We start from the raw sequence: 26,946 nt of genomic DNA, 5'->3' as shown, positions 1-26,946 counted from the left end.
TAAACACAACTCCACCTTTAGGGTGGAAAACACGTGAATTTAGTGCACGACATCAGTTCCGTACCTGAAAATAAATAAACATGCTCAACATGTCCGACAAATCCTCCAACACGAAGCCGACGTCTGGAAGGTGAGTGAAGTTTTTCAGCAGGATTTGGGGGCTAAACGTACAAAGAATGAGGACAATAACAGTTTTACGGAACGTTTTCTGCAACAAATGCTTGGTTAATCTGCTAATCTGACATTAGGATTAGAAGATGCTTGAGTGAACAGCTGGTGGATGTTTAAACAGGCAGAGTTGAACAGGTGTGAGTGATGGTTCATTTCCCAACAGGTGAAACATCTCAGCAGGACGATACGTGTGTAAGTTAACGATGGTGGAAAGAGAAGCACTCGTGTTTCCGACTCCTCCCATCAGCCACGCTCCTTCTTCCACTCGCCTTTCATCTTCCTCCCTTTCTCCTTCACTCCTGGCACCAGGAATGCCTTCATGACTTCCTTTGCAAACTCTTCCATTTCATCCTCGACGTCGCTGTCCTCCTCGTCATCTCCTTCCACCAAGTCTTCCAGAACGTCTCCCAAATCTTCCACAAAGTCCCGGAAGCTCATCTGGTCGTGAACGAACACGCCGTCTGTGAAGAATTCGGCGGCGAGCTTTCTGAGCTGCTCGGTTTTGGACGCGTCCACGCCGACCTCCTCCGCCTTGGTCAGGTAGGGCTGGAGAAGGTTCTGGAACTCCTGCAGGCCGACGGGGAGCAGCCGCTCGGCCTGGGCGCAGCTCTCCGGGGAGTGGCAGTGCTGTGGAGGCGTGGGGCGGCGCCGGAGGCGGAGCCTGTCTCTCCGATGGACCCAGTACTCCGGCTGACCTACTGAAGGTCGGGGGTGTGAGTGGGCGGGCTTCGGGTCGCCGTACGAACACTCCTCTCTGTTTTGGGAGGCGTGGGATTCGTCTCCGCCGCGCCTCCTCTCCTTCTCTCCTCTCCTCTTCCACTCCTCCTTTCCCCGCTGACTTAAACTCTCATCTTTCTTCCACCTTTCTTCATTTCTGCTCTTCCTCTCCTCCCTCGTTCTTTCTCCATCGTAACTTCTGCCGTCCTCCGCCTGCTTCCTCTCACTCTTTCCTCTCCCCTCTTTGGGATGATCCTTTTCCTCTTTATTCTCTCCTTTCTTCTTCCATTTCTCCCTGCCACTTCCTTCCACCCCCTCTTTATCTCTCGACCACTCCGTCTCTCCCTTCCCGGCCTCCCAGCCCTTGTGCCTCTCACCATGAGACATTCCTCCCTGGTGCCCCCTTTTCTCTTTATCTCTCCATTCATTTACTTTTCCCTTCTTCCACTCCTTCTTGCTTTCTTTCTCTTTCAGAGGCTTGCCGTCTTCCCCTCTCTCTTTCTTCCCTTCTTTTTCCTCATCACCCTGCCACTTTTCTTTCCTTTTATCAAACGTCCCTCCTTCATGTTTTCCTTTCTTCCACCCTTTTTCATCACCAGGTTTGTCCTCCTTTTGTTCTCCTCCCTTTCTTGCACTCCTCTCTCTCTCTTTAGACGGTTTCTTCTCTTGTTTAGCTTCACCTTTTCCCAGTTTAGGCTCTTTCTTCTCTTTACGGTCATCCCGAGACTTCCTGGTCTGTCCGTCTGTGGGTGGAGCCGTGACCTGGCTGCTGTCTTCTGGTTGGCCAGTAGGGGGCGACGTAGAGAAGCTAAAGTCTCCTGGAAAAAACCCAAAATCAATAAAACTACAGAAAAAAAAGCTTATAAATAAGTAAAAGTAAGAATATGAATAAATGACTAAATTATATATACCCCCCCCCTTTCCCTCCCCCCTCCACACTTCCCCGCTCCTCCCCCCTAGGGTGACCAGACCCCAGCTGGCCAAATGTGGGACAAGGTAAAGTTCCAACGAGAAAACAAACAAACAAAAGGTATATTCTGCCTTTTAGCGCCAACATTTATCATCATATGTTTTATTTTAATTCAACATGAAGAAACAAAAGCTTTTCTATTTAACTGTTCCTCTCACGCTCACACATGACTCTGTAGCGGCTCTGATCGGCCCACAATAATAAAAACATGCAGGTTTAAGCAGCTTTTCTGAGTTTTCACTGAATGTTTTCCACAACAGAATGACAGTAAAAGTACCAGTAATATTTTTATGTTTGTTTTTCATTAATTTTCCACTACCTTTATGGACAGAATTTCTAGGCGCAGCCGTGGTGTGGAGTGTGTCGAGTTTGGTGGCAGGAGAATCTCGTCTCTGCTTTTTGCGGATGATGTGGTCCTCCTAGCTTCATCCAGCTCTGACCTTCAGCTCTTGCTGGGTAGGTTCGCGGCCGAGTGTGAAGCGGCTGGGATGAGGATCAGCACCTCCAAATCTGAGACCATGGTTCTCGACCGGAAAAGGGTGGCTTGCCAACTCCGGGTCGGGGGAGAGGTCCTACCTCAAGTGGAGGAGTTTAAGTATCTCGGGGTCTTGTTCACGAGTGAGGGTAGGAGGGATCGGGAGATCGACAGGTGGATTGGTTCGGCGTCTGCAGTGATGCGGACGCTGAGCCGATCTGTCGTGGTGAAGAGGGAGCTGAGCCAGAAAGCCAGGCTCTCGATTTACCGGTCGATCTACGTCCCAATCCTCATCTATGGTCATGAGCTTTGGGTAATGACCGAAAGAACGAGATCGCGGATACAAGCGGCCGAAATGAGTTTCCTCCGTAGGGTGGCCGGGCTCAGCCTTAGAGATAGGGTGAGGAGCTCGGACATTCGGGAGGGACTTGGAGTAGAACCGCTGCTCCTCTGGATCGAAAGGAGCCAGTTGAGGTGGTTTGGGCATCTGGTCAGGATGCCTCCTGGACGCCTCCCTGGGGAGGTGTTTCGGGCATGTCCTGCCGGCAGGAGACCCCCGGGTCGACCCAGGACACGTTGGAGAGGTTACATCTCCAATCTGGTCCGGGAACGCCTTGGGGTCCTGCCGGAGGAGCTGGTGGAGGTGGCCGGGGAGAGGACGGTCTGGAGCTCCCTAGTTGGGATGCTGCCCCCGCGACCCGGACCCGGATAAGCGGAGGAAGACGACGACAACTAAAATCAGCATCTCTTAGAAAAAATATCCACACTTTTTCGGTATTTTTGTCATAATTCAGAAACAAAACGTATTTTTTAAACATGACAACAAATCTCGTATAGATTTTAGGAGAGAGAATAAACATCAGATTATAATCTCTAAAAAAATCAGATCTAATCTAATAAAAGTTTCTTAGAGTTACTGCGAATAAGTGATGAAAGCTTCCATTTATTCCCGTTATTTCTTCTCTGTGCTTTAAGGGGCTCGGCGTGTAGCACCGTGTCTGTGTTAGAGCCTCCATTGTGTTCATCATGGACCTGTCTAATTCCTGGAAAACCTGCTTTTGACCTCCATATCAGACTTTGGCCGAGACATGAAGAATGACTCAGAAACAGCAACGACTGTCGAGCGTCTCTGAACACGTTTCATTCACGAGTTTACGGCGTTTTCTCCTCCGTGCTCGCTCACGCACGTTTTGGTGGTTCGGGCGCGCTCCACAGGCTCCAGATCGGCGTTATAAGTCCCGCCTCCGTTTGACAGACAGCAACAAGCTGATTTCTCCAGTTTCTTCTAGAAGACTGAAACTTGAAACGGGAAACTGTCCATAATGCGGGACATGAGTCTTAATTTGCGGGACACGTGATGAAGATGTGGGACATCTGGTCACCCTAGCCCCTCCCTACCTCCTCACCCGGTTCTCTGTACCTGAGGGGAGGATCGTTTTTGTCCCAGCGCCTCTCAGGGTTTCTAGCTCTTTCTGTAGGACCGGCACAGACTCCAGCTCTTTCTTCATCCTGTCGTTCTCTTTCTGAAGGACAGAGAGAGAGGCCGTCTCCGTCTTCAACCTACTGTTCTCCTTCTCCACCTCCTCCCAGAGCAGACGCTCCTTCTCTCCCTCCGCTGCCTGTTCCTTCAGCACTTTCAGCTCCTCTTTCTGCGCCTGGTCAAAGAACAGAGGAAGCAGGGGTCCCAGCAGGACGTGAGAGACGCGTTTGTGTTACATACAGGTGTGGACATGTCACAGAGGAGAGAGGAAGCAGCAGACAGAACGGAGTCACACCTGAAGTTGAGCTTGGAGAGCAGAAATCTGCTGGTTTCCTTCAGCCAGCTTATTCAGAAGCTCAGAGGTGTCAGCGTCGGGGTGAAACCACCCCTACAACACACACACACACACACACACACACACACACACACACACACACACACACACACACACACACACTGAAATTGATGGTAAATTGTTCCACTTTGGTTTCAAAAGTCTCCACATTCGTAGGATTCGTGCTGAAGTCTCTCTACCGCCTCTATAAACACTCCATCCACCTTCTGTCAGAGTCTGGTTTTAAGAATCATGCACCTAAAAGAAGCGGTTTCAAAAAGTCCCTGTTGTGATGTCACAAACAGGGAAGTAGACTAGAACCACCTCTCGCTTCCACAGGCTGGAGGAGCGGTAGCTCCTAACCCTCTTCCTGATAGCAGAGATTCTCATCTCATAGCAGCCAATCAGGGGATGGTGGGCGTGGTCAGCCCCAGCTGGTTTACTTAAAGTGACAGTGCCCTAAATGAACTCATTCTGGAAGGTACTGAAAATGTCAGGCCGAAAACAGCTGAAAGGAATTGAATGAAAATAACTTCATGATGTTTGGTACCAACAGTCCTAATGTGTCCCCTTTAAAGCAACACCAAACAGTGTTTGGACTTGAAGCTAGCGCTTTAACGTCGATCTCAGGGACCGAGTTAGAAACTTGGCCCGTTTCGTGTCTGACACCACTCTGCTGCCCCAAAACCACACCTGACTGTTTTGAGGGGCAGGTAGGTGCCCTATAGGGGGAGCTCTGTACCTGCATCTGACAGCTGCTATGCTAGCTATTAGCAGTTTCAGTTCAAAAATTGTCAATTAAAAGCACAAGAAGAAGAAAATGAAGTTTGCTTTTTCTATTGGCATCAAAGTTTAGTCAGCTGTAGGTTTAGTCTGATGATTTCTTTCTGAGTGTTATTGGAAATCTGCCCAGAGCTTCATGCGATAATAACAGATAATAACAGATATAAACAGATAATAACAGATAATAACAGATATAAACAGATAATTACAGATAATAACAGATAATAACAGATAATAACAGATATAAACAGATAATAACAGATAATAACAGATATAAACAGATATAAACAGATAATAACAGATATAAACAGACAAATGCTTCACTAATAAACACAGAGAAGACTCCGACTGACCCGTTTCCCTGGGGGCTCGGCGTCTTTTAGCTCCACTGCAGCGTGGTCGTTTTCTGTTAAACAAGTCAAGGTGGACATCATGTCTCCAGACAAGACTCCCACTGTAAACTGAATTTGATACGCTGACAGAGAAACGTGGCAATAAAAACGAAGTTTCAAAGGTTTTTATCGTGAGAAGCAAACACACTTTTACAGATTTCTGGATTTTTGAGCTCTTACCCACGAAAACTGTTTAAGCATCCAGAATCCGGACAAAGACTAGAACAGAGGACGGTGGATGCTCAGAGCTCACGTTGTGGCTAATTCATGCAAATGTTGAACAAAACAACAAGTAATCCTGCAGCACTCGTTATTATTTTAAAGCTGCGTCGCATGCGGCTCGTTTTCTTTCAGCATGCACATGCACAGAAGCATGCTGAGGCTGAACCTACCCTCATCCCGCTCCACGAAGACACCTGCAGGCACAGCACACCTCAGCATCCTTCATCCAGTCCACCGTGACTCACTTTCAACGTCAACATGCATGAAGTCAGCCTAAGGTGGAGGTCAACAGGTCAGGAGGCGGGGCTTACCGGAGAAGAAGATGATTCCAAAGCCGAGCAGAATGACAGCACCCAGGATGCACTTGTTAAGAGAGAAGATGCTGCTGTTCTCCTGCTGGGGCAGGTGAAATTCTTCCTCTTCCTCCTCCTCTTCCTCCTCTCCTCGTCCAATCTGCTCCAGAGCAGCAAGGAGAGGCTTGTTCCTCCTCTCCTCTGGCGCTCCTGTAGCTCCCGTCTTCACCGTCGTCTCATCTGGATCCACAGGCGGGTTTGGATCAGCGCACAAATGATTTTTATTTATTATTTATGAAATGTGCCGTTTCAGGACGATCTAAACATGAGTACACCATAGCTTAATAATAGTAGTAATAACACGTGTACATTCATTAGTTGTATTGACTGAAGCAGCCCTAAACTAACGGTGCGGTTTGACGTCTAACCTGACTCCTGAAAAAGGTTTTGTGCTGAACTCTGGATGTGGGGCGGAGCCCCGATCACACGTTTGTTTCTGTGGCTGCGGTCCAGCTGAAGGTCCTCATCGTGCTCCTGGCCAGCCTCTAAAGACAAACCTCATCACCCAGAATCCAAACAGCTCCAGAACCAGAACCAGTTCTCGTCTCGTCTTCCTCCGCTTATCCGGGTCCGGGTCGCGGGGGCAGCATCCCAACTAGGGAGCTCCAGGCCGTCCTCTCCCCGGCCTTGTCCACCAGCTCCTCCGGCAGGACCCCAAGGCGTTCCCGGACCAGATTGGAGATGTAACCTCTCCAACGTGTCCTGGGTCAACCTGGGGGCCTCCTGCCGGCAGGACATGCCCGAAACACCTCCCCGGGGAGGCGTCCAGGAGGCATCCTGACCAGATGCCCAAACCACCTCAACTGGCTCCTTTCGATCCGGAGGAGCAGCGGTTCTACTCCGAGTCCCTCCCGAATGTCCGAGCTCCTCACCCTATCTCTAAGGCTGAGCCCGGCCACCCTACGGAGGAAACTCATTTCGGCCGCTTGTATCCGCGATCTCGTTCTTTCGGTCATCACCCAAAGCTCATGACCATAGGTGAGGATTGGGACGTAGATCGACCGGTAAATCGAGAGCCTGGCTTTCTGGCTCAGCTCCCTCTTCCCCACGACAGATCGGCTCAGCGTCCGCATCACTGCAGACGCCGAACCAATCCACCTGTCGATCTCCCGATCCCTCCTACCCTCACTCGTGAACAAGACCCCGAGATACTTAAACTCCTCCACTTGAGGTAGGACCTCTCCCCCGACCCGGAGGTGGCAAGCCACCCTTTTCCGGTCGAGAACCATGGTCTCAGATTTGGAGGTGCTGATCCTCATCCCAGCCGCTTCACACTCGGCCGCGAACCAACCCAGCAAGAGCTGAAGGTCAGAGCTGGATGAAGCTAGGAGGACCACATCATCCGCAAAAAGCAGAGACGAGATTCTCCTGCCACCAAACTCGACACACTCCACACCACGGCTGCGTCTAGAAATTCTGTCCATAAAAGTGATGAACAGAACCGGTGACAAAGGGCAGCCCTGGCGGAGTCCAACCCTCACTGGGAACAGGTCCGACTTACTACCGGCTATGCGGACCAAACTCACGCTCCTCTGGTAAGGGGACTGAATGGCCCTTAACAGAAAGCCACCCACGCCATACTCCTGGAGCGTCCCCCACAGGGTGCCCCTGGGGACACGGTCATAAGCCTTCTCCAAATCCACAAAACACAACCAGAACCAGTTTCTCCTGAAAACCTGGTTCCACTTATGGCGCTTACACATTAGCGTCGGCACGGCCCCAAAAGGTATCGAGTGGCACCGGAATTTGGTTTCACACACGGGTCAGATTTGCGTTTTCGGTGCAGAGGCGACTCTTTCTCAGACCTTCTCCCCAGCGGTCAGACTGGGACGAGGCGACACTGCGGACCGACTGGCCGGCTGAAATTACCCCTACCGCCTCTGATCTGCGAGAAGATGAGCCGGTGAGGGGGTTTCCTGCACGCGCGATTCACTTTCATGCTGTTGAGAAAACTTCTGTCTGTAGGATGGAGCTGCCGATCAGTGTGTGTGTGTGTGTGTGTGTGTGTGTGTGTGTGTGTGTGTGTGTGTGTGTGCATGCGCGTGTGTGAGTGTGTGTGTGGGTGTGTGCATGTGGGTGTGTGTGTGCGCGTGAGTGTGTGAGCGTGAGTGTGTGCGCGCGTGCATGTGTGTGTGTGTGTGTGTGTGCATGGGCGTGTGTGAGTGTGTGTGCGTGCGCGTGGGTGTGTGTGTGTGGGTGTGTGAATGTGGGTGTGTGTGTGCGCACGCGCATGTGTGTGTGTGTGTGTGCGCGCGCACGTGTGTGTGTGTGTGTGCGTGCATGCGTGTGTGTGTGTGCATGCATGTGTGTGTGTGCGTATGAATGTGTGTGCACGCAAGTGTGTGTGTGCGTATGAGTGTGTGCGCGTGCGTATGTGTGTGTGTGAGTGTGTGCGCGTGAGTGTGTGTGTGTGTGTGTGTGCATGCATATGTGTGTGTGTGTGTGTGTGTGTGTGTGCATATGAATGTGTGTGCGTGCGTGTGTGTGTGTGAGTGTGTGCGCGCCGCGCGCGTGTGTGTGCATGCGCATGTGTGTGTGCGCGTGTGTGTGTGCATACGTGTGTGTCTTTGTGCATGTGAGTGTGTGTGCACGCCGGTTCTCTGAATCGGAGCTCTCGCCCTAGTGGCAGACAGGTGCTTAGGGGAGAAATCAGTGTGTGTGTGTGTGTGTGTGTGTGTGTGTGTGTGTGTGCGCGCGTGTGTGGCACAAGATTATGAGGACACACACAGCAATTGGATAAAATAACGTGGTTCAGACTCTCCAAAAGCAACACGGCTCATGTCCGCCTTTCCTTTACTTTATGGAGCGGACTTTCCCGCGTGTATTAAGCGCCGCCCACGGCCTCGGGGATTTCCACATTCCTGAGAAATCCCTCGAATTTATGTGACCACGACACCGCCCGTTCGAGACCAAAGTCACGCCATCCAGCCCGACCAAACCCCGACCATGCAGACGCTAATGTGTACGCGCCATAAGACACACACCAGTGACCTGATCGAGGCTCGTTTTACCTGTCCGTTTTTCTGTATTAGCTGTCTGTGGGTGATGCTCTGACTCCTCCCCCTTTGGCTGAAACTCCTCCTCATTTTGCAGATGCAGATTTTCTACCTTTGTGAGCTTCTCTCCAGTCAGCTCTGCTCCTCCAGGAGGAGTCTGGTCTGGTGACGGAGGTAGGAGGGTGTAGGACTCAGTGGTGGACTCTGGGTCTGGGTCGAGCTGTGCTTGGTTTTCAGTTTGACCCTCAGCTGGGCCGACACCATCACCATGGTCCCAGGCGCTCGGGACATCCAGAGAGGCAGTAACAGAAGAGTGTTGATCAGAGCCGGAGAGCATCCGTTTATCCTCTGATGCCTGGATAGAAGAAAGAGTTTAGCGGAGTGTAAATGTGGGTTAGAGTCCTACGGCAGGGCGGGTGTGGAACTAGGACTGGGACAATATTACATTTAACTTACAACATGTTTTGTAATGGGTGACTTTCGTTTTGTAGCTTGTTAATCTCATTTTGTTACTTGCAGAAAAAAACTACGTACAAGTTTTAAAACACACATCTCAGTCGACGGTTACAAAACATTTGGTCCCAATTCTAGCGTTCCTTCCAACAGGAATCGTCTTAGACAGGAATCCAAGACTCATGGTTCTTTGGCCAAGTCACTCCAAATCAACATTTTTTTTCCTGATAAACTATATAAATGTGTGTCTAATCGTGCTGCAGACACGTGTAGTCAATAGTTTTGCACTTTAGTGCATTTTAGTTAAAATTTAAATTTTCTGCCTAAAACTGTCAGCGTTGTGCCGTTGTCAGGTAAAAACTCTGCACTGCATTTGAATTTAAATCTGCCATCGCTATTGGCTAAGAGGTACCCTAGAACGTTAGCTGGTACCATATGATGTCACAATGTCTTTGTGAGCCTGTGTGTGTGTGTGTGTATTTGTTAGCGGCTCCGCCCTCTCGGTCTGCTAGGCAACAGCATTTGTTGCATTTTTCAAACAGGAAGTGGGAGTTGAGTAATACTCTGGTAGGGGGTGACTTGCTCTTTAAGTTTTGTAACTGTAGACTGAGATGTGTGTTTTGAGAGTTGGGATCTGAAACTTGTACCTTGATTGTTTTCTGCACGTTACAAAATGAAAGTTACAGTTACAAAGCTTGGTACAAGCTACATGTAATATTGTCCCAATCCTAGTTCCATAGACGGGTAACCGTGGTAACCACGTAAAGGTTCCTTTACAGGTAGGCATAAAACACACAAAATACATTTCACGGGTCCAGGGTTGAGACACGTAGGAAGGTTTTAGGTGAAAATGTGTTTATGTCATTTAGAATTTTTTTTATTAGGATTTAAACGATTCAACCCATCTGGGTAGCTACATCGATGGGTTAAAGCAAGGTAAAGCAGGACTGGATAGAGGCGAGACCCATAGTAGGTACCAGATCGGCTCAGGGGCCCGCGCCTGCCGATGGCTGGACGAACGACTTACGTATGTTATGTTACTACGTCCAAAAAGGTTACGTTAGCACGTTGGCAATAAAAACTGTCATTATTCCCAATAAATTAGCGGATGTAATCATAGAGATCATCCTAAACTCGTTCCAAAACATATGTGCGGCAGAACATTATTGAAAAAGATGTGCAACGTATTTTGTCCGAGTGGCTTTGCCGTAGCACGACGTCATCGGCAGGTACAGGCCCCCCGAGCAGGACCGCTACCTACAATGTGTCGTGAACAATCCAAAGGCGAAGTCTGACGTGTGGCAGGACTGTGGAACAGTCGGTAAAAAAAAAAGTCAGATAATTGGCATTGGAGGCTACCTGGCTTACCGGAAAATTAACGAGCTGTCGAGGAATATTGGCCTGCTCCTGGAGCTCAGAGATGGATTGCACCGCGCTGTGAATTCACAGACTCACATAATTGTCGAGATGAATCGTAAGCTTGGGACTTTGGCCGAGATTCATTCTTTGGCACAAAAGATGGATGCCATCAAGGAGAGAGTGGACGAATCGGCACGGATTGGGATAGATTAACGCCCATTAATGGGATTCTGAGAGGTTGAGGACCAACAAACTGTAAAACAGAGAGGAAATTATCTCTGTCTGGCCCCAAATCAATTTCTAATTGGAATCTGGCGCCCTTGAGCCTGCAAGGCTCCAACGAAAACTCCCCCCTCAGAAGAAATGTGGAATGTGCCGTCGCTATGGCAACTCAACTCTGTCTCCTATCCCAGCCTGGGCGGGACTGCGGGAAGGCCGCTGAAACGTTCTAGGGTCACTGCAACCCTCCAACCCTCAATGCTCCTCCCCCTATCCACACTGAGGTGACATGCGCTGCTTATCGTGGCTGCAGGAACTGAAGTGTGGATAGTCCCAACCCACCACCCCACCTAGTGGACACTTACAGGGTTTCCCTTACATAGGCGTAGCCGTGGCGGGCCGCCACGGCTGAAATCTTACCGCCACGCCTACAAGATCCCAAGTTTTATTTATTTATTGCGCTGTTTCCCGAAGAAGCAGCGGGAACTACTATGTTGTCGCTTGTGATCACAGCCGGCGGGCAGCAAGAAGAAAGGAGCAGGCAGGGCAAGGTGAAGTTACAGCATAAGTTACTGAGTTTAAAATTAGAAAGGTAGCAGTGGATATAATGCTTTTTGGTTTACATGTTTCAATAGCATTAAGATAAACGAGTTTTGACGATCTTGACAGGGTTTCCTCCCCCCACCAGGCTAAGCATCACTTATTCATGTAAAATTTATTCATTTTTTCATGTCTGACTTTAACCACATCTAATACTGTATTACGGCGTGAGCGCAACAGCGACAACTTAAGATCGATGCGTGAGCAGCCTGAGAGGTCGGGTGTTTTCATCCGAACCCTTAAAACCTCCAGCAGGCTACGCTGCACCATTGACGTGTTAGCGCGCGGCGCTAACAACTTAGCGACGTGACATGTCTCGGAGAGAGCGTAAAAACACGTTGGACGCTTCTTCTGAAGCGGGAAAATAACACTTCTTAAGCAGAACACGGCGTCGCCTCGGCTCGTTCATGGCCGAGCCGGACTGGGCTCGATAACATTGACCCAGCACAGCCACTGGGTCGTTGGAGCTGCCCCATGACTGCCTGATGGAAAACCAGCGGGTTTCATCAGACTCGTAAAGTTTTTTGTTTTTGCTGGGGACCCCCTGTATTTTACCGCTCCCTCCTGCAGTCTTCCCCTATTAACATTTAAAATGATTCTGTAAATTCGTGTATCAATAGAAAAAATGTCTGCTTCTGCCAGCTGCAGTAAATGTAGTCTCCAAATAATAAATAAGAGGTGCATTCATCTGTGGATCTCCTTTGATCTGCATTAGTGATTTTCTCAGCACCAGAACAGTGAAGCAAAGAAAGATTCGTGAGTTTGTAAGTAGAGCTGAAACAACTAATCGATTTAATCGATTATAATCGATTATTAAAATAGTTAACAACTTTTTTAGTCATCGATTAGTTGTTTAATAATCATATTTTACCGCATAAAGTCTATTTTTACCACAATCTGACATTGGTTACACGCTGTTAAATTTGCCGCCAGTGTGTGGCAGTAATGAGCCACTGATCTACCAGTGGAGCCGTAGAAGAAGAAATGAGCCAATGAGTGCCCTCGGTTTTCATGACGTATCACGTTACTGACGCTCATCTTGCTGTGAGAGATGGCGGAACAAGAGGAAATACAGAAGAAAAATAGAAGCGACAAAACTGAAGAGAAATCCCGGACAAAAACCTCACGAGTATGGGAGCACTTCACTCTAGATGCCATGAAAAGACGGGTGACCTGCAAAATATGCAAAAACCATCTAGCATGGCACGGAAGCACGACGTCCCTAAGTGAACATTTGAGACGAAAACATGTGGGGGCTGATGCAGCAGAGGAAGAGCACCGCGGTGAAGTGAGCCGTCATTTGGAAGAGCCAGCCCGGTAAGTAACAGAAAATAAACAAGCTGGACTTAGTGTTTTAGCTGAGTTCGTTATACTGGATGTTAAACATGTTTTTTTTTGCCGCGTCAGTTTACGGTGTTCTACTTCTGATTGACTAGATGCCATCGTGAATCTCCTCCGTGTTGTGAATCATGCGCTTGCCAAATTCAGCACGTCTGTTTATAAGAATGTTCTCGTTAAGAGAAAAACGGCACAAACCCATAACTATGTTCCTCATTCAAAAAAGGACAACTCCGCGGTGAAAAATTTACAGACGAGCTGTGTCCAGGTGAATATAACGCGGCATAGTTGTACGCTTTCAATTTTTAAATACAGGAGAAATTCAGAAAAAGTCATTTTTTTACTATTAAAAGGCTGTTTTACTGTCTAACGCTGTAAAACGCCTCACAACACATTTTTATCATGTTTCTTAAACAGTATTACACAAAATAAACATTTTTCACATTCTCTAGCTAATTTAAACACTCGCGACTCAAAGTAAAAACCTCATGAGCTTCTTACTTAGAGCTTTTTAATAGTAAAAAATTAGAATTTTTTTCTGAATATCTCCTGTTGCGGGCTATTTTGTAGAACGTAACCCTCAAAATAAATGATCACTGTATATTGTTAATTAATTCAAATAATATAATATTGATTTAGTGTTGTAGTGTGTGTGCTGCTTTATTTTGTATGTGTACTTATTTCAGTCTATTTGTGTTTCTTATGCAGAAAAAAACAAGCAACGATGGACAACTACATGGGGAACAAGACACTCACCCCCCAGCAATTCATACCACTTACAAACTCTATTCTAAACATGCTGGTAAAAGACATGAGGCCACTATCCATGGTGGAAGGAGCAGGCTTCCAGCTAATGCTAAAAATTATTCTGGACTGATATTTTGCACTGTTTAGCTCATTTTATACTGCTGACTGTGTTCATGTGCAATAAAATAGATTGCAATCAACTGCACAATTCTCTTATGTTTTTTTTTCTTAACTGAAATGCATCCATCACTTGTATAGGTTAAATAGCTAAACAATAACAAACCGATTAATCGATTAATCGAAAAAATAATCGACAGATTAATCGATTATGAAAATAATCGTTAGTTGCAGCCCTATTTGTAAGTAATTTTATTTATTAGGTGCATCTAACCTGTTCTATTTTTCTCTGAAACGAGATCAAATCAGTGCTTCTATGGGTTGTCTCCACTCTGCACTGGAAAATTTTACTTTACTTAGAGACGTGTCATAATTTCTCCCCAAGCCCCCCCCCCTGCCACAGCTGGAAAAATTCCTAGGGGAAACACTGTACTTATGTTGTGTTGTCTGAAGTCTGTTGCATATTTGTTGAGGTGTTTTTTTTTTGCAGAGCAAAGCTGCCCTCCTGGTGGAGGGTAACTCTGAAGTGCCTTTTTTCCCTCCACCTGAACCAATCCTCATGTAACCCTCTGATCTCTATTAAGGTAGCGCGACTCAGGGTTGCGAATGACCACACTCACCAATTCTTGTCATGTGTCTTGCCCATGTATGTCTGATGTCTGAATTGTGTGTACTGAAACTCTAATTTCCCTCTGGGATTAATAAAGTATATTTTATTTGATTGATTGATCAGCAGCTTCACCCAGAGTGACCCATCGTACTTTTACACGACTGCTCGGTGAACAAGACCTTTAAGAGCAAGTCCTGCTGAAAATAAAGCTTTTTTACAGCTACATGAAGTACTGAGCTTGATTCTGGGTCTTGGGTCGTGTCTGGATTATATACTGGATCCCCCCCCCCCCCCCCCACACACACACACACACACACACACACACACACACACCACCACCAGAATTAGGAGCTGGTAACCCAGTGGTGCTTTCTCAGTGGCCTAGTGGTAGTGTCCGCCCTGAGACTGGGAGATCAGGGGTTCGATTCCTGGTCGGGTCATACCAAAGACTTTGTAAAAATGGGACCCAATGCCTCCCTGCTTGACACTCAGCATTAAGGGGTTGGATTGGGGGGTTGAACCACCAAATAGTTCCTGAGCGCGGCTGTGTCTGCAGCTCACCGCTCCCCCAGGGGATGGGTCAAATGCAGAGAAGAAATTTCGCACACACACCAGTGTGTGTGACAACTAATGGGACTTTAAAAGTGAAGCATCTCCAGAACCACGTCACCACTCTTTCAGCGTTGCTCATAAAAATCAACATTCAGCAAAAGCGTACGGCAAACAGAACAGTCACATAACACGGCGTTGGGTCTTACTGGGCAGTTCTCTGGGAGTCCTTCTGCAGACGCTGCACCCTGACCAGGCTGGTGGTTCCCTCCAGAACCTGCTTCAGAAAGAGACGGGACAGGGAGAGTTTACAGCTCGCCACCTTTCAGCTCGGCGTCGACACAACTGCAGCTCTTTAGAGTCCGATGAGCAGAAATGAGCTGAATGGTGATGGATGGATGAGGGTTTGGATCAAATCTACGTAACGCCATGGAAAGGATTTTACTGGAGGAAGGTAAGAAATTTGATTGAAAGCATAAAAAATGTACACGGTTCATTCAACTGACTCGTTTCACTGATTTCATCTGGAGTTAAACCAGATCAAAGTAAAACAAAGCTCACCTCATCGTTCATTATCACTGCGTTAAATAAAGAATGATTGCATTAATCCATCACACTGTTGTTGTGAAAGAAGCTTTTTTAAAGATGTTGTTCCTCACAGAGGCTCGGTAAGCCTAAAATAACCTTAATGTCAGGTTAGTATGGGTTCACCTCCACTGTCTAAATAAAGTTAAACGTTCCATTTTGAGGAGGGTCCACAGTGTGTGTGTGTGTGTGTGTGTGTGTGTGTGTGTGTGTGTGTGTGTGTGTGACTAGAAGCTGCAGCACCAAGCACGAGTTACAGCTTCCAAAAGCAACAGGTCCCAGCGTTCGGCCCACCCAACAAACAGAGCGCTCCGACTGGCTGGACCCAAAATTGTTTGAGCCAATCGTAGACCTGCTGAGGTTACAGTGGAGCATGGCGAGACCGACTTGCAGAGCTAACTCTTTTTGCTACGGTTGATTCAGATTTCTAGGCTAAAGGATGGAAACTTCCATATGAAAATCGGAAAGACTAATCTACTTCTCCCGCTCTTAATTTATTCAGAAATGTAAAAAAAATGAATAAGTTGACAAACTGACTTGAGCTTTATTTGAATCTAAATGATATTTAACATTAGAACATTGAAAGGCAGCTGGAGTCATATTAACAGATGTTTTTGAATCAGTAGCGTTGATGTGTAGTATGTTACAGGAGACTAGGCAGCAGGCTTTGATGTGTAGTATGTTACAGGAGACTAGGCAGCAGGCTTTGACGTGTAGTATGTTACAGGAGACTAGGCAGCTTCGCCTTGCTTTTAGCACCCCCTAGTGTCCAGTGGGCAACGGTGGCACAGGAGTTAAGTGCTCGACCTGTAATCAGAAGGTTGCAGGTTCGAGCCCCGCTCAGTCAGTAGCTGTTGTTGTGTCCTTGGGAAAGACACTTAACCCCCCTTGCCTGCTGGGGGTGTTCAGAGGGACCGGTGGCGCCAGTGCGCCCTAGGGCAGCTGTGGCTACAGTGTAGCTCATCAGCACCAGCGTGTGAATGACTGATTGTGTTGGAAAGCGCCTTGGGGGGTTCCAGGACTCTAGAAGGCGCTATATCAAATACAGGCCATTTATAATTTGTAGAACCAAAACTGTGCGTTTGTCGTTTTAACACGTTAACCTAACAGCTGAAGCATCTCCCCCAGAAGCCTAATATTCTGGCCACAGGGGTGATAGGGGCTGGGTGGCCTTTCATTAACCCCGTTAAGGCTCATTTTAGCACATAGTGGCTCAAGAAAATGTTTCAAATATGAAAAAGTTGCATAGTGTCTGCAAATGTTCAAGAAGGGAGGAAATGTGGCTTAAAACCAACCTCTTCCTCTTAAAGACGAGTCCAAATGAAAGTCCTGCCCCCGTTTAACCCTCTGGGGTCCATGGACGCGTATACACGTCTTTTGAACAGGTCTGATTTGGGACTTTTAGCAGCAAGACTCGACCTCCCTGAGTTTCAATTTTAATTCAGCTTTAAAAAGGAGATTATAAACTACAGTGGTTATGGCTTTTATTTTGGAAATACAAAGGAAAACTCTAAATTAGTCTAAAACAGCAAATTACACCCTGGACCCCAGAGGGTTAACACCTCTCTAAAGGAACAGACCCACAGCTCGATGGGAGGGTGCGTCTGTAGATCACAACGTGGGACGAACCGAGGCTGCCGGTTTGTCGCCTCTTTAATAATTAAAACAGAAAAACAACAGGGGCCGTTTGCTTTATGTTGCACTGCATCCTGGGAGTTCTGTCTCATGGCTATGACTAACGCCATTAGGGTCAGGTGGCTGCTTGGCCCACAGCTAATTTCACAGGCTGAATGTAATCCGAGGACCAGTAATCCGAAAGACTGGGGCCTTACCGAGGGATTCATTTAGCTGAATTTGTTTCAGCGACGGTAAAATCAGAGATGGAGAGTCTGGCGCCGCATTAACGTCAGATTACTAGTGATTGTGTTGGTTTGGATGGACCGCCGCAGACACGGCGGTCGTTTGCGTGACAGAATGATCTCCTTCTCTTGTCATAAATAAGTAGACAGAGTGAGGTCACCTGGTGCAGGTGTTTGGTTGAGGCCATGCTGCTCTGCTCCAGCTGCAGAGGGTCTCAGGGTCTCAGCAACGCTTTCCTAAAACAACGACACAGAAGCCTCAGCATCTCGCCTTGAACAGCCAGAGGATAAAACGCTTATGAGCTTATTAATAGAGACGCATGACAGAAACCTCGTTTTATTCAGGTGACCCAGAAGAGAAATCAGGTGGGACTAAGAGTTTTCTTTTTTTAGAGAATAACAGATTCCCGTTGAGGTTATGAGTCCTCAGCGATCGTACCTCAGAGGTGAGGATGGTCCAGCTGTTGTTTGTCCCGCCGGCCCCCGACATGACCCCCTACAGGCTGCTTCTCTCCTGCAACACAAACAAACATTTGTGACCGGAGTAAACAAAATCAAACGAAAGGACGTCCCTTTGTTCCTTTGTGCATTCAGCACCACCGCTTTTCTTCTTCATGACACCGAGAAGCAATTTCAATCCTTCAAAATAAGAGTATGTTTGCTGTATTCTGGTGGAGCCTAAACCTTTGGGGATTTTACGACGTTGTGTCCTTCTTCGTTATTAAGGGTAGAAGTCAAAAAGTGTGTCGACACAAGGCATTATGGGTGTTGTAGGCCACAATGTCATTCTGAGTATTTTAACCTGGAACTAGAACTTTAACGTCGGTAACGCTTCCTTTTGAAAAGGGCTGGGCGTAAACGATTATTTTTAAAACGATTATTCTGACGATTATTTTATCGAATAGTCGACTATTCTAATGACTATTTAGACAATTAATCTAATGATTATTTTTCTATTGCACAGTTAATAAAAACCAAAAAAATCTCTAATAAATTCCTCAAAAAAATGGATAAATTCTTACTGTAAGAGAATAAACACTACAGGCCTTCCATTTTGTATAACACTGCTTTTATTGTGTTGGTTGGTTATGTTCTGGTGACGTGTAGAACTTGGGAGAGCAGGCTGCTGCCTGAGAGGTGGTAGAAGACGGAGTGTCTCCATGCTGCTTTGTTTTGGTCACTTATGTGCGTGAGGCGAGTGGTGTTACGACCCTTCCTGGGGAGTTTGGCTCGTGTGCAAAAAGGAAGGGACAATAACGGGATTTAAAAGTTAAAATGATGATCAGGTTTATTTACAACTACAAAAAAACCATAAACCTTTCCATCCACAGGTTGGGAATAATAAAAGTAATTCTGCCTGTGGGGAATTAAAACAAAAGTAGAAATAAGTAGGGATGTCCCACTGGGCAAAGATTACAGGGTTCTGGACCAAAATAAGGATCTCCAAAGGTCCAAACTCTAAACTGGGCGGTTAAACCAAACTCAAGGTGATATTTTAAACTAAACCAAAAACCCACAACACTCTAAATGTAATAAAAGGGAGATCTACACCACAAAAAAGATTAACTCTAAACCAAAACGTAACAGCTTATCCAAACGCAAGAAGCTGTTAGCGAAGATGCTAACGGTAGCTTTACCAACGTTAAGTTCAAGTTACCAAGTTTAAATAAACCAAAAACACCCAGCAGCAAACAGACCAGCATGGAGGAGAGACTGCTACCACCAAAACAGCTCTCCTCATGTCTGAAAGAAGCTCCTTTATGAAGGGAGAAACGCTCCCGGTGATGTTCTACATCTGCGATAGAGACGGAGCAGCGCATCTGACCCCGGAAGTTGTTGTCCGTTGCCGGGAGACGAAGGTGAGCAAAACAGGAAAGGAACCTAGTAGCGGATGGACTTTGTTCCGGGTCTTCGGTATTTGGCGGAGATGTTAGTGAAGGCGGAGAAGAGGGCGAACTAGAGGAAAAACGGGCAGATTCCTCCTCTATTTACAAACTCCTGGGGATGCAACAAGTGGGCGCGGTGCGTCGACTACCGGATCTGACGTCGACAAATTTTTAGAATCGAGCCGTCGACGTCATCGAGGCTTCGCTACAGCCCTACTTTTGAAGTCCCCTAATTACCAAGTACTTACATGGTAATTACATAGTAAGTTAGTGTATTATTGCTTCTGGGTTCTTAAACAGTTATTACCATGTAACTCAGGTTCTATTCTAGTTTTTATTTTTATTAATCATTCCTAGTAAATACTGCTTTACACAATAATTACACTTTGTTACAATAATACACTTTAACTTACAATGTAATTACCATCTAAGTACTTAGTAATTAGAGGACTGTAAAAGGAAGCGTAACCGACATTTCCGTTTGAATCGGCTCTTTAATGACATCGGAGAGATCTCTTCCTTTTTCGGAAAACAAATAACTAAAATATTAATAATATTGGCCAACACGAGCTTGCGTACCTTTGGTGTGACATTCATAACAACCTGTAATGACATATTGGGTAACACTTTACAATGAGGATCCCTGTATTAATGTTACTTAGTGCATTATTACGCATTAATAAACAAAAGGTTCCTTTTATTATTATTATTCCCAATATTATTGACTATTAAGTGTTGTAGAGGGGGTAAATATTGTTGCTTTTAAGCTTAATATATTACCTTTACTTATGACCAATAAGCTGTGATAATCTATTTAAATATGGAATATCAACCTGCTTGGTCTTTGGGTGTTTAACCAGAAGATTCTAGGGTTCTTTGCTTTTTCAAGGATCAAACACACTTTGTCTTAGATTCAGACAGAGTCAGGTTTATAAAAGATAAGAAATTTATTTTCTAAACAAATTAAAAACAAGACAAGTTAACCAAGGCTACCGTGATGGATGAATCTCAGTGGATGGGATGTGATGTGTGGTGATTTAATGGTGTGTGTTCATCAGAACCTTGTATCTAGAAGAACTGAGTTCTGGGTGAAATGAATTTGGTTTGCATTAAACTATGACTGTGTTCTACGTTCCCCTGAGGAGACTCCTTTTGGATCCGAGATGTTGGGGGGGGTTGAGTGACCCCAAGGTACCGAAGTTCGTAGAAAAAAAATGCAGTACGACCAGGTCGGTCCAGAGTCGTCTCCTGGATCACAACAGACTTCCATCCAGATTCTTCCATCTCAGGAACGTTGCTAAGCTGAGTCCCATTCTGTCCCGCTCTGAACTTGAGACAGTTCTCCACACCTTCATCTCCTCACGCTTAGACTACTGTAACTCTCTTTTCACGTGTCTGAGCAGAACCTCCCTGAACCGTCTACAGGTGGTTCAGAACGCCTGTGCTCGGCTTCTGACCAAGTCCTCCAAACACACCCACATCACCCCGCTTCACCTCCAGCTTCACTGGCTGCCAGTCAACTTCAGGGTTCATTACAAGATCCTGGTTCTGGTCTATAGGGCCTTCCATGGACAAGCACCATCATACATTGGTTATTGGCTAAGGCCCTGTCCACACGTAGCCGGGGATCTGCCAAAACGTAGATATTTTCCTACGTTTTGGCCTGTCATCCACACGAAAACGGAGTTTTTTCACACGAAAACGGATCTTTTTAAAAACTCCGGCCAAAGTGAAGATCTGCGTTTTCTCCGTTTTGGGTGTCTGCGTGTGGACGGACAAAACCGGAGTTTTAAGGTCCGCAACGTCACTTTCCGCGACAAAAAAATGCTGACATCACGTGTGCGACCTGTGTTTACACTAGCCGACAGCATGGATGCCCTCAGAGCTGCGCTCACTTTATCAATCGTCCAAGCGCTTTTTGATTGTTTGTTTTTGCAAGCGGGATTACTGCTCCTTGCGGAAGACCACAGACGAAGGACGAGGTTAAGAACGGGGGAAGTACTGCCGCCTACAGGTCTGGCATGCCCTTAACCTGGGACGTAATTTTGGGGGGGGACGGGTGGTACATGTCCCCCCCACTTTTTCAAAAGGCAGTTTTGGTCCCCTGCACTTTTTTCTGTCCAAAAACAATATTACGCTCCATTAAATGGATTTGGTTGAGCACTAGGACCGAAACGGAAACCGGTTTACTATTAGACCCGCCCAAAAGCTAATCTATTGGCTCTGCTGATACTTGCTAACGTATTATTGGCTGTTGCTGCTGTCACTCAAGTTGTAAACAGTCAGAACGTGCTCACGTTGTTTTGCTAGTTTGGAGCCGCTAGGGAACACCGGTACTGAGTCACATCGTCAACTAGACGCTGTGTAATATCAGAGCTCAGCTCAGCTTCCACTACATAACATTTGAATAAGTGTTCATTTGTGAGTCTTTGGTAGTTAGGCACAGCCAGGAGGCAGCATGTCAAGAAAACGAAAAGTGGATAGAAGAGACTTCTTTCTAAGTCAAAACGTAAGTTGGAACATGTGACAGACCTGCATTAAGCTCAGACTCACCTCCTCCTTCACAAACATACTCAAAACTAACTTTTACAAACTCATCTCCTCCACATAACTGACTCCTCAGACACAATTTATTCGTATTATTATAATAATTATTTTTTTATTATTACTATTATCATCATAATTATTATTACTAGTAGTAGTAGGTGTAACTTCAAAACTTTTATCATTTAACTTTATTGTAAACTTATCTATTGCAATGTATATTTTCACATTAAAAAGCTCTGAAAAATGAACAATATCATCATCGTCAACAGATTTTTTTAAGCTTAATGTCAAAGATGTACACTTTTCATTAGATTTATCTTATTTTTTCCATTTATTTGTTGTGTGTTGAAATGCAACAACTGTTTAAACACTTTTAAGGGAAAAAACATTTTTAATATGTTTTTATACACTCAAATGTTAGGGTGATGATCATGTGTAAAACATTAGTTCAGCATGTCCTCTAACACAGCAAATGAACAAACGGCCAGATCTCAGGAGGGACCGTTTATGTATAAATAATTTTTATACTTTTGACTAGGCCTGGGAAAGTAACAAATTTTGCTGGACGATATTTTGTCCAACAAATTGTTGATGATAAACGATATCATTGTCAACATTATCTAGACCAAAATAACCACTAATATAATGTTAATATATCATAATAATGCAAGTACACCCTTTAAAATGCAACAAATAAACCTTAATTTAACATTGAAATGTCCAGAACCAGAACTTCTAAATGAATAAAAATAACAAACAAAAATTGAATAAAAAAGGAATCTCACTCCCTGTTAGAAAATGTTGCACCAAAAACAATAAAAAAGACCCAAAACAATAAATACAATGGCCTATCTTTTGTCAACAGCCAAAACTGCACTTCAATAATGATAATAAATAAAAATAATAATAGAGTTGTACATTTTTTAACTTTGAGATATATATATATACATATATATATATATATATAGGATGGAAAAATTATTGAGATGGGCACGTGACGTGTCAAGGGGTCTTTACATAACACCCCCCACCCCAAATCCGCACAAGCCTGCTGTGTCCCCCCCCCCACTTCTGAAATCAAAATTTCGTCCCTGCCCTTAACAACGTATTTATCCGGGTACGTGTGGACAGTTTGTTTTTAAAACGCGGTGGTGTGGATGCAAGTTTTTGAAGGGGCGGATATTCGTTTTTTAAAAAACCCGGCTACGTGTGGACTAGGCCTTAGTCCCTACACCCCCAGCAGGTCCCTGAGGTCCAGTGATCAAAGCCTACTGGTTGTGCAGCACCAGGCTAAAGGTCAAAGGTGACAGATCATTTGCTGCTGTGGCCCCCAGACTCTGGACCTCTCTCCCCCTGAGCCTGAGATCAGTGGACTCAGTGGTCTCCTTTAAAAAGCAGCTGAAGACTCACTTGTTCAAGCTGGCTTTTGTATGACCTTCTTCACCTCTCTCTCTTTATTCTGCTCTCCCCACCTATTCCACCTTCCTCAGGATCCACTGGTTTCCCCCTTTCCTGTTCACTCTCTCTCTTTCTTAACATTTTTTAAATCACAATAGTCTCTTTTTGCTTATTTTAAATATATTTTTCAACATTTTCTAAATGCTTTTTTATATTTTTACATTTTTTGTTTTTATGAAGCGCCTCGTGATTTTTATCTTGAGAGGCGCTATAGAAATGATACTTTCTTCTTCTTATTCAGACAAATGAAATTGTTTGCGTCTAGAACAGCTGTTTCTGAATAGCTGAGGGAACCATTTGCCGTGTCAGCTGTAGGCAGCTTTTAGCTCGTCGAAAGCTTTGGGTTAAAGAGAGTTCGCTACGGATGGCCTGTCCGTTGCTTTCTCTAGAACTGACTCACTGTCCAGTGAGCTCAGTTTTAATATTCTCATATTATGATTTCTTGGCCAACCGGGACGTGCCATGTTAAGGGGTGTTAACAAGCAAACCTCAGAACATCACGCCTTGCGTCAGATACAGGAGTTCTGATTCGTGGAACAGAAAGCAATGTGTCAGGATATTAGCTTAACCTTGTCATCGTCACGTGTCTGAGTGTGTGAGCTGTCAGAAAATAGTGATTCACTTGTTAAACCAACATTACTGGTCATAATGTCAAAATGTTTCATTTCAACCACAATGATTTAAGCACCGATTAATCAACCTTAATAATTTAAGCACAGATTAATCAAAACATTTCTTTAGTATTCATATAACATTTGGTCATTCAATCATATTATTATTTAATGATTATTTAACTTATGAGTAGTAAAAGTGTTCCTTTTCATGAGAGTGAGCAATCATGCGGTGTTATCAAAAGAAGGCTTTGTTTGGGAACACAAGCTGATATCTTGTTCCTCCTGAAATGTCAACAAGGTCTGCAGAACCTTGTTGCTTGTTGGAAGCTAGGATGTAAAATCCCCTTTAGAGAATGGAATTCATGTCTGCAGATGACCGGGGGCATGTAGGTCGATCTGTGGGTGGAAACTGACCATTGCTGGACGTTACAGCGTCCTTAAGGTTAGAACAAAGGAGCAAGGGTGTGTGTCTGCTTAGCGATGCATTACTTAATATTAACATGAAGCGGTTTTGAATTTTTTATTTAATAGTTTAGAAAAGCTTAATTAAGTAACGTTAATAAAGGGACCCTTGCTTTTTAAACAAAAACGTTAACAGTAACAGGAGTGGCTGCCCGGTAGCGTCATTTGGAATCCTAGGATGTCCAAGGAAGGTCCCGCATTTCTCGCCTTCGATTGGCTAGCAGGGCTCTCCTACGATTGGCTATTTCATGTAAAAGGAAACTGCAGGTTTTTATGTTTACAGCCAGACCTAGAGGAGCTTTTTTGAAGAAAATGTGAACTCATCGGTATAATAAACATCCTTTCCTGTTTAGCAACAAACCAGGTTCCGTTTCTTTCATAAAGAACCTGAAAAACATCAAATGTGAACTTGTGATAAATGTTGTTGTATTTTAATCACACTGTAGACTGACTTTTTATCTGTTGGGGTTATCTTATTACTTCATTATTAGGCTATCCTACTTTACTAGGTTAAGGCTGTTTACGCATTAGAGCACATCTCTTATCATCAGATTAAATGTGTGTAATTTAATCAAAAATTTGATAAATGCAACAAGATTATAATTCACATTTTACGTTTTTCATGAAATATAAAATATTTTGCAAAACAGGACAGAATGGTTATTATAGCGCTAAGTTCACATTTTCTTTACTAAACCCCCCAAAACAGCTTTCTGCCGGTAGCCTAATAATAATAATAATAATAATAATAATAAGCCGGTTTGCTGCTAAATGAAACAGCCAGTCATAGTAGAGCATTTCTAGCCAATCAGAGTTGAAAAAGGTGGGATCTTCCTTGGACATCCTAGGATTCCAAATGACGCTGCCCGGTAGCACAGTTGGAGCCTTGACAAAAAGGGTGGCAGGTTTAAATCCTGCCTTTGAACACAGTTAGCATGGTCTCTGCATGCATGTGTGGGTTAAAAGTATGAACAGTTATTCTATCGACTGTCGCACTTTGGATCAACGATCGTATGATTGATGGATCAATGTTATACTCCTTGCTGGAGATAGACACCAGCGTCCCCCAACCCTAGTGAGGAGGAACTGGTCTAGATGATGAATGGATGAATGTTATAAGATTAAATGAAACATGAACTACCTTCTGGGGTTACTGGCCTAGGGTTACTGGGGTACCTCTGAAACTAGCCCAGACCACAGGGAACACTGGGCCTCCTGCACCTTTAAGACATTTCCATGCAGAGCATTTGAATACAAGCCTCACCCATTCTACAAACACAAGACCCACGGTCACCTGCTACCAACATCCTCTCAGTGTGCACGCGGTTTTTTTCTCCCCATCTCAGAAAATTCAGCTCTTCATTAGTAGTTTGTGTGCGCCGCGGGCCTGGAGGGCACCCTGGTCTTTGACTAGTTGACAAGTGTTTTGGCACAGACCTGGGTTACCAAGGCCCACACTGTTCTGGAGTCTGAGGTAGCTAAATGGGCCTTTCATTTAAAGTTTTTGGTCTGCTCAATAGATGTCTACAATCCACCAACTGTTTACTGTATGTGTGTCTCCACGAAGGAAAACAACTTTTACATTAACTCGCTCTAATCTTATTTGCATTGATGGGTGCTTTACAGAGATAAACCAATCAGACGTGTTTATCATCTGATTTTGTGCCAGAAAAGCAAAGAAATCTAGGCGCTTGTGATGACACACTTCACTCCCCAAATTCGATTCTCCCAGCTCCACAATTTAGGTCTCCCAATCGAGTGGCTCCCAAGAGAGGTCTCTGAATCTAGCCTAAGGCCCAAGGAGCATTGTGGAGCTTATAGTGGGATGTTTAAATAGATGCCAGCTAAATTTAGCCATCCTGAGATTGACTAGAGACAGAAAGAGGGAGCAGCCGGAGGATGGCCAAAGGGAACAAAAGCAGCGAGGACAGTTTTAAACCAGATTCACACGAAACTGGCTTTACTTTGTGTTAAATATCACATTTAAACTCTAAATCTTTGAGAGCCAAGAAAACTTTTCAAACAGAAGCCCCCATTTTTTTTTTTTGGTCTATACCTAAAAAATAAGCAACAACAGCACATTTACTTTATTTAGAGGTAAAACGCACCAGAACTCATCACAGCAGTAAGTCTTATCTGGTCTTTGCAGGAAACGTGACCAAAATGTCAGAGGAACTAACTACATATTAGATTAGGAGGGAAACAAACACGCACACAATCCCCACCAAAATGCAGTCATTTATTTTTAACTTAAAAACGTGAAGAATACCCCTTCATGTCGAGGATAAATCTAAAATAGTTCTTAGAAAACGCAGTTCAAGTCAGTTTGATAGTGTTTTATGCATTACAGTTTACGTTAAGGAGAATAACGTTAACACATTAAACCAATATAACCTTTTTTCTGATTGACCCAGGAAAACGTGACGTAGGCGGAACCGCGGAGGAACAAACGCCAGCAGCGCAGATATCGGTACGTTAAAAAGTATTTATAATAACTGTAAAACTCAGGTTATTCTTACCGTGGTCGGCTTTTATTCACTTCAGACCTCAAAATGTCTCAGAACCGACGCGCAACACTCTTCCCATCCAACTTGGGAACGAGTCTCCTAAACTTCCAGAGCCACACACCTCCTTTCCAATCAGAGTCAGT

General features: G+C 45.2%; 1 protein-coding gene across 4 annotated transcripts; it reads right to left on the bottom strand.

Moving 5' to 3' along the window:
* Nucleotides 1-226: 226 nt before the first annotated feature.
* On the bottom strand, nucleotides 227-26,946 carry pbxip1b (pre-B-cell leukemia homeobox interacting protein 1b). 4 transcript variants are annotated; one of them, XM_015950438.3, is made up of 12 exons: nucleotides 26,816-26,946; nucleotides 17,769-17,843; nucleotides 17,491-17,566; nucleotides 15,095-15,165; nucleotides 8,909-9,248; nucleotides 6,266-6,382; nucleotides 5,856-6,077; nucleotides 5,715-5,738; nucleotides 5,284-5,336; nucleotides 4,109-4,201; nucleotides 3,754-3,988; nucleotides 227-1,706 (listed from the first exon to the last, which is right to left on the bottom strand). In XM_015950438.3, the coding sequence occupies exons 2-12, from the start codon at nucleotides 17,817-17,819 to the stop codon at nucleotides 415-417; spliced, it is 2,574 nt and encodes an 857-aa protein (XP_015805924.3). In that variant the 5' UTR covers nucleotides 17,820-17,843; nucleotides 26,816-26,946; the 3' UTR covers nucleotides 227-414. The 4 variants fall into 4 exon arrangements, with proteins under 4 accessions (XP_015805924.3, XP_015805925.3, XP_015805926.3 ...); XM_015950439.3 differs by having other exon boundaries at nucleotides 15,095-15,162; XM_015950440.3 differs by lacking the exon at nucleotides 5,715-5,738.

The sequence above is a fragment of the Nothobranchius furzeri genome, chromosome 5 (assembly GCF_043380555.1).
Source record: "Nothobranchius furzeri strain GRZ-AD chromosome 5, NfurGRZ-RIMD1, whole genome shotgun sequence".
Taxonomy (NCBI): domain Eukaryota; kingdom Metazoa; phylum Chordata; class Actinopteri; order Cyprinodontiformes; family Nothobranchiidae; genus Nothobranchius; species Nothobranchius furzeri.
Note: the sequence above shows the minus strand (reverse complement) of the source record. Positions and strands in the feature narration are given on the sequence as shown.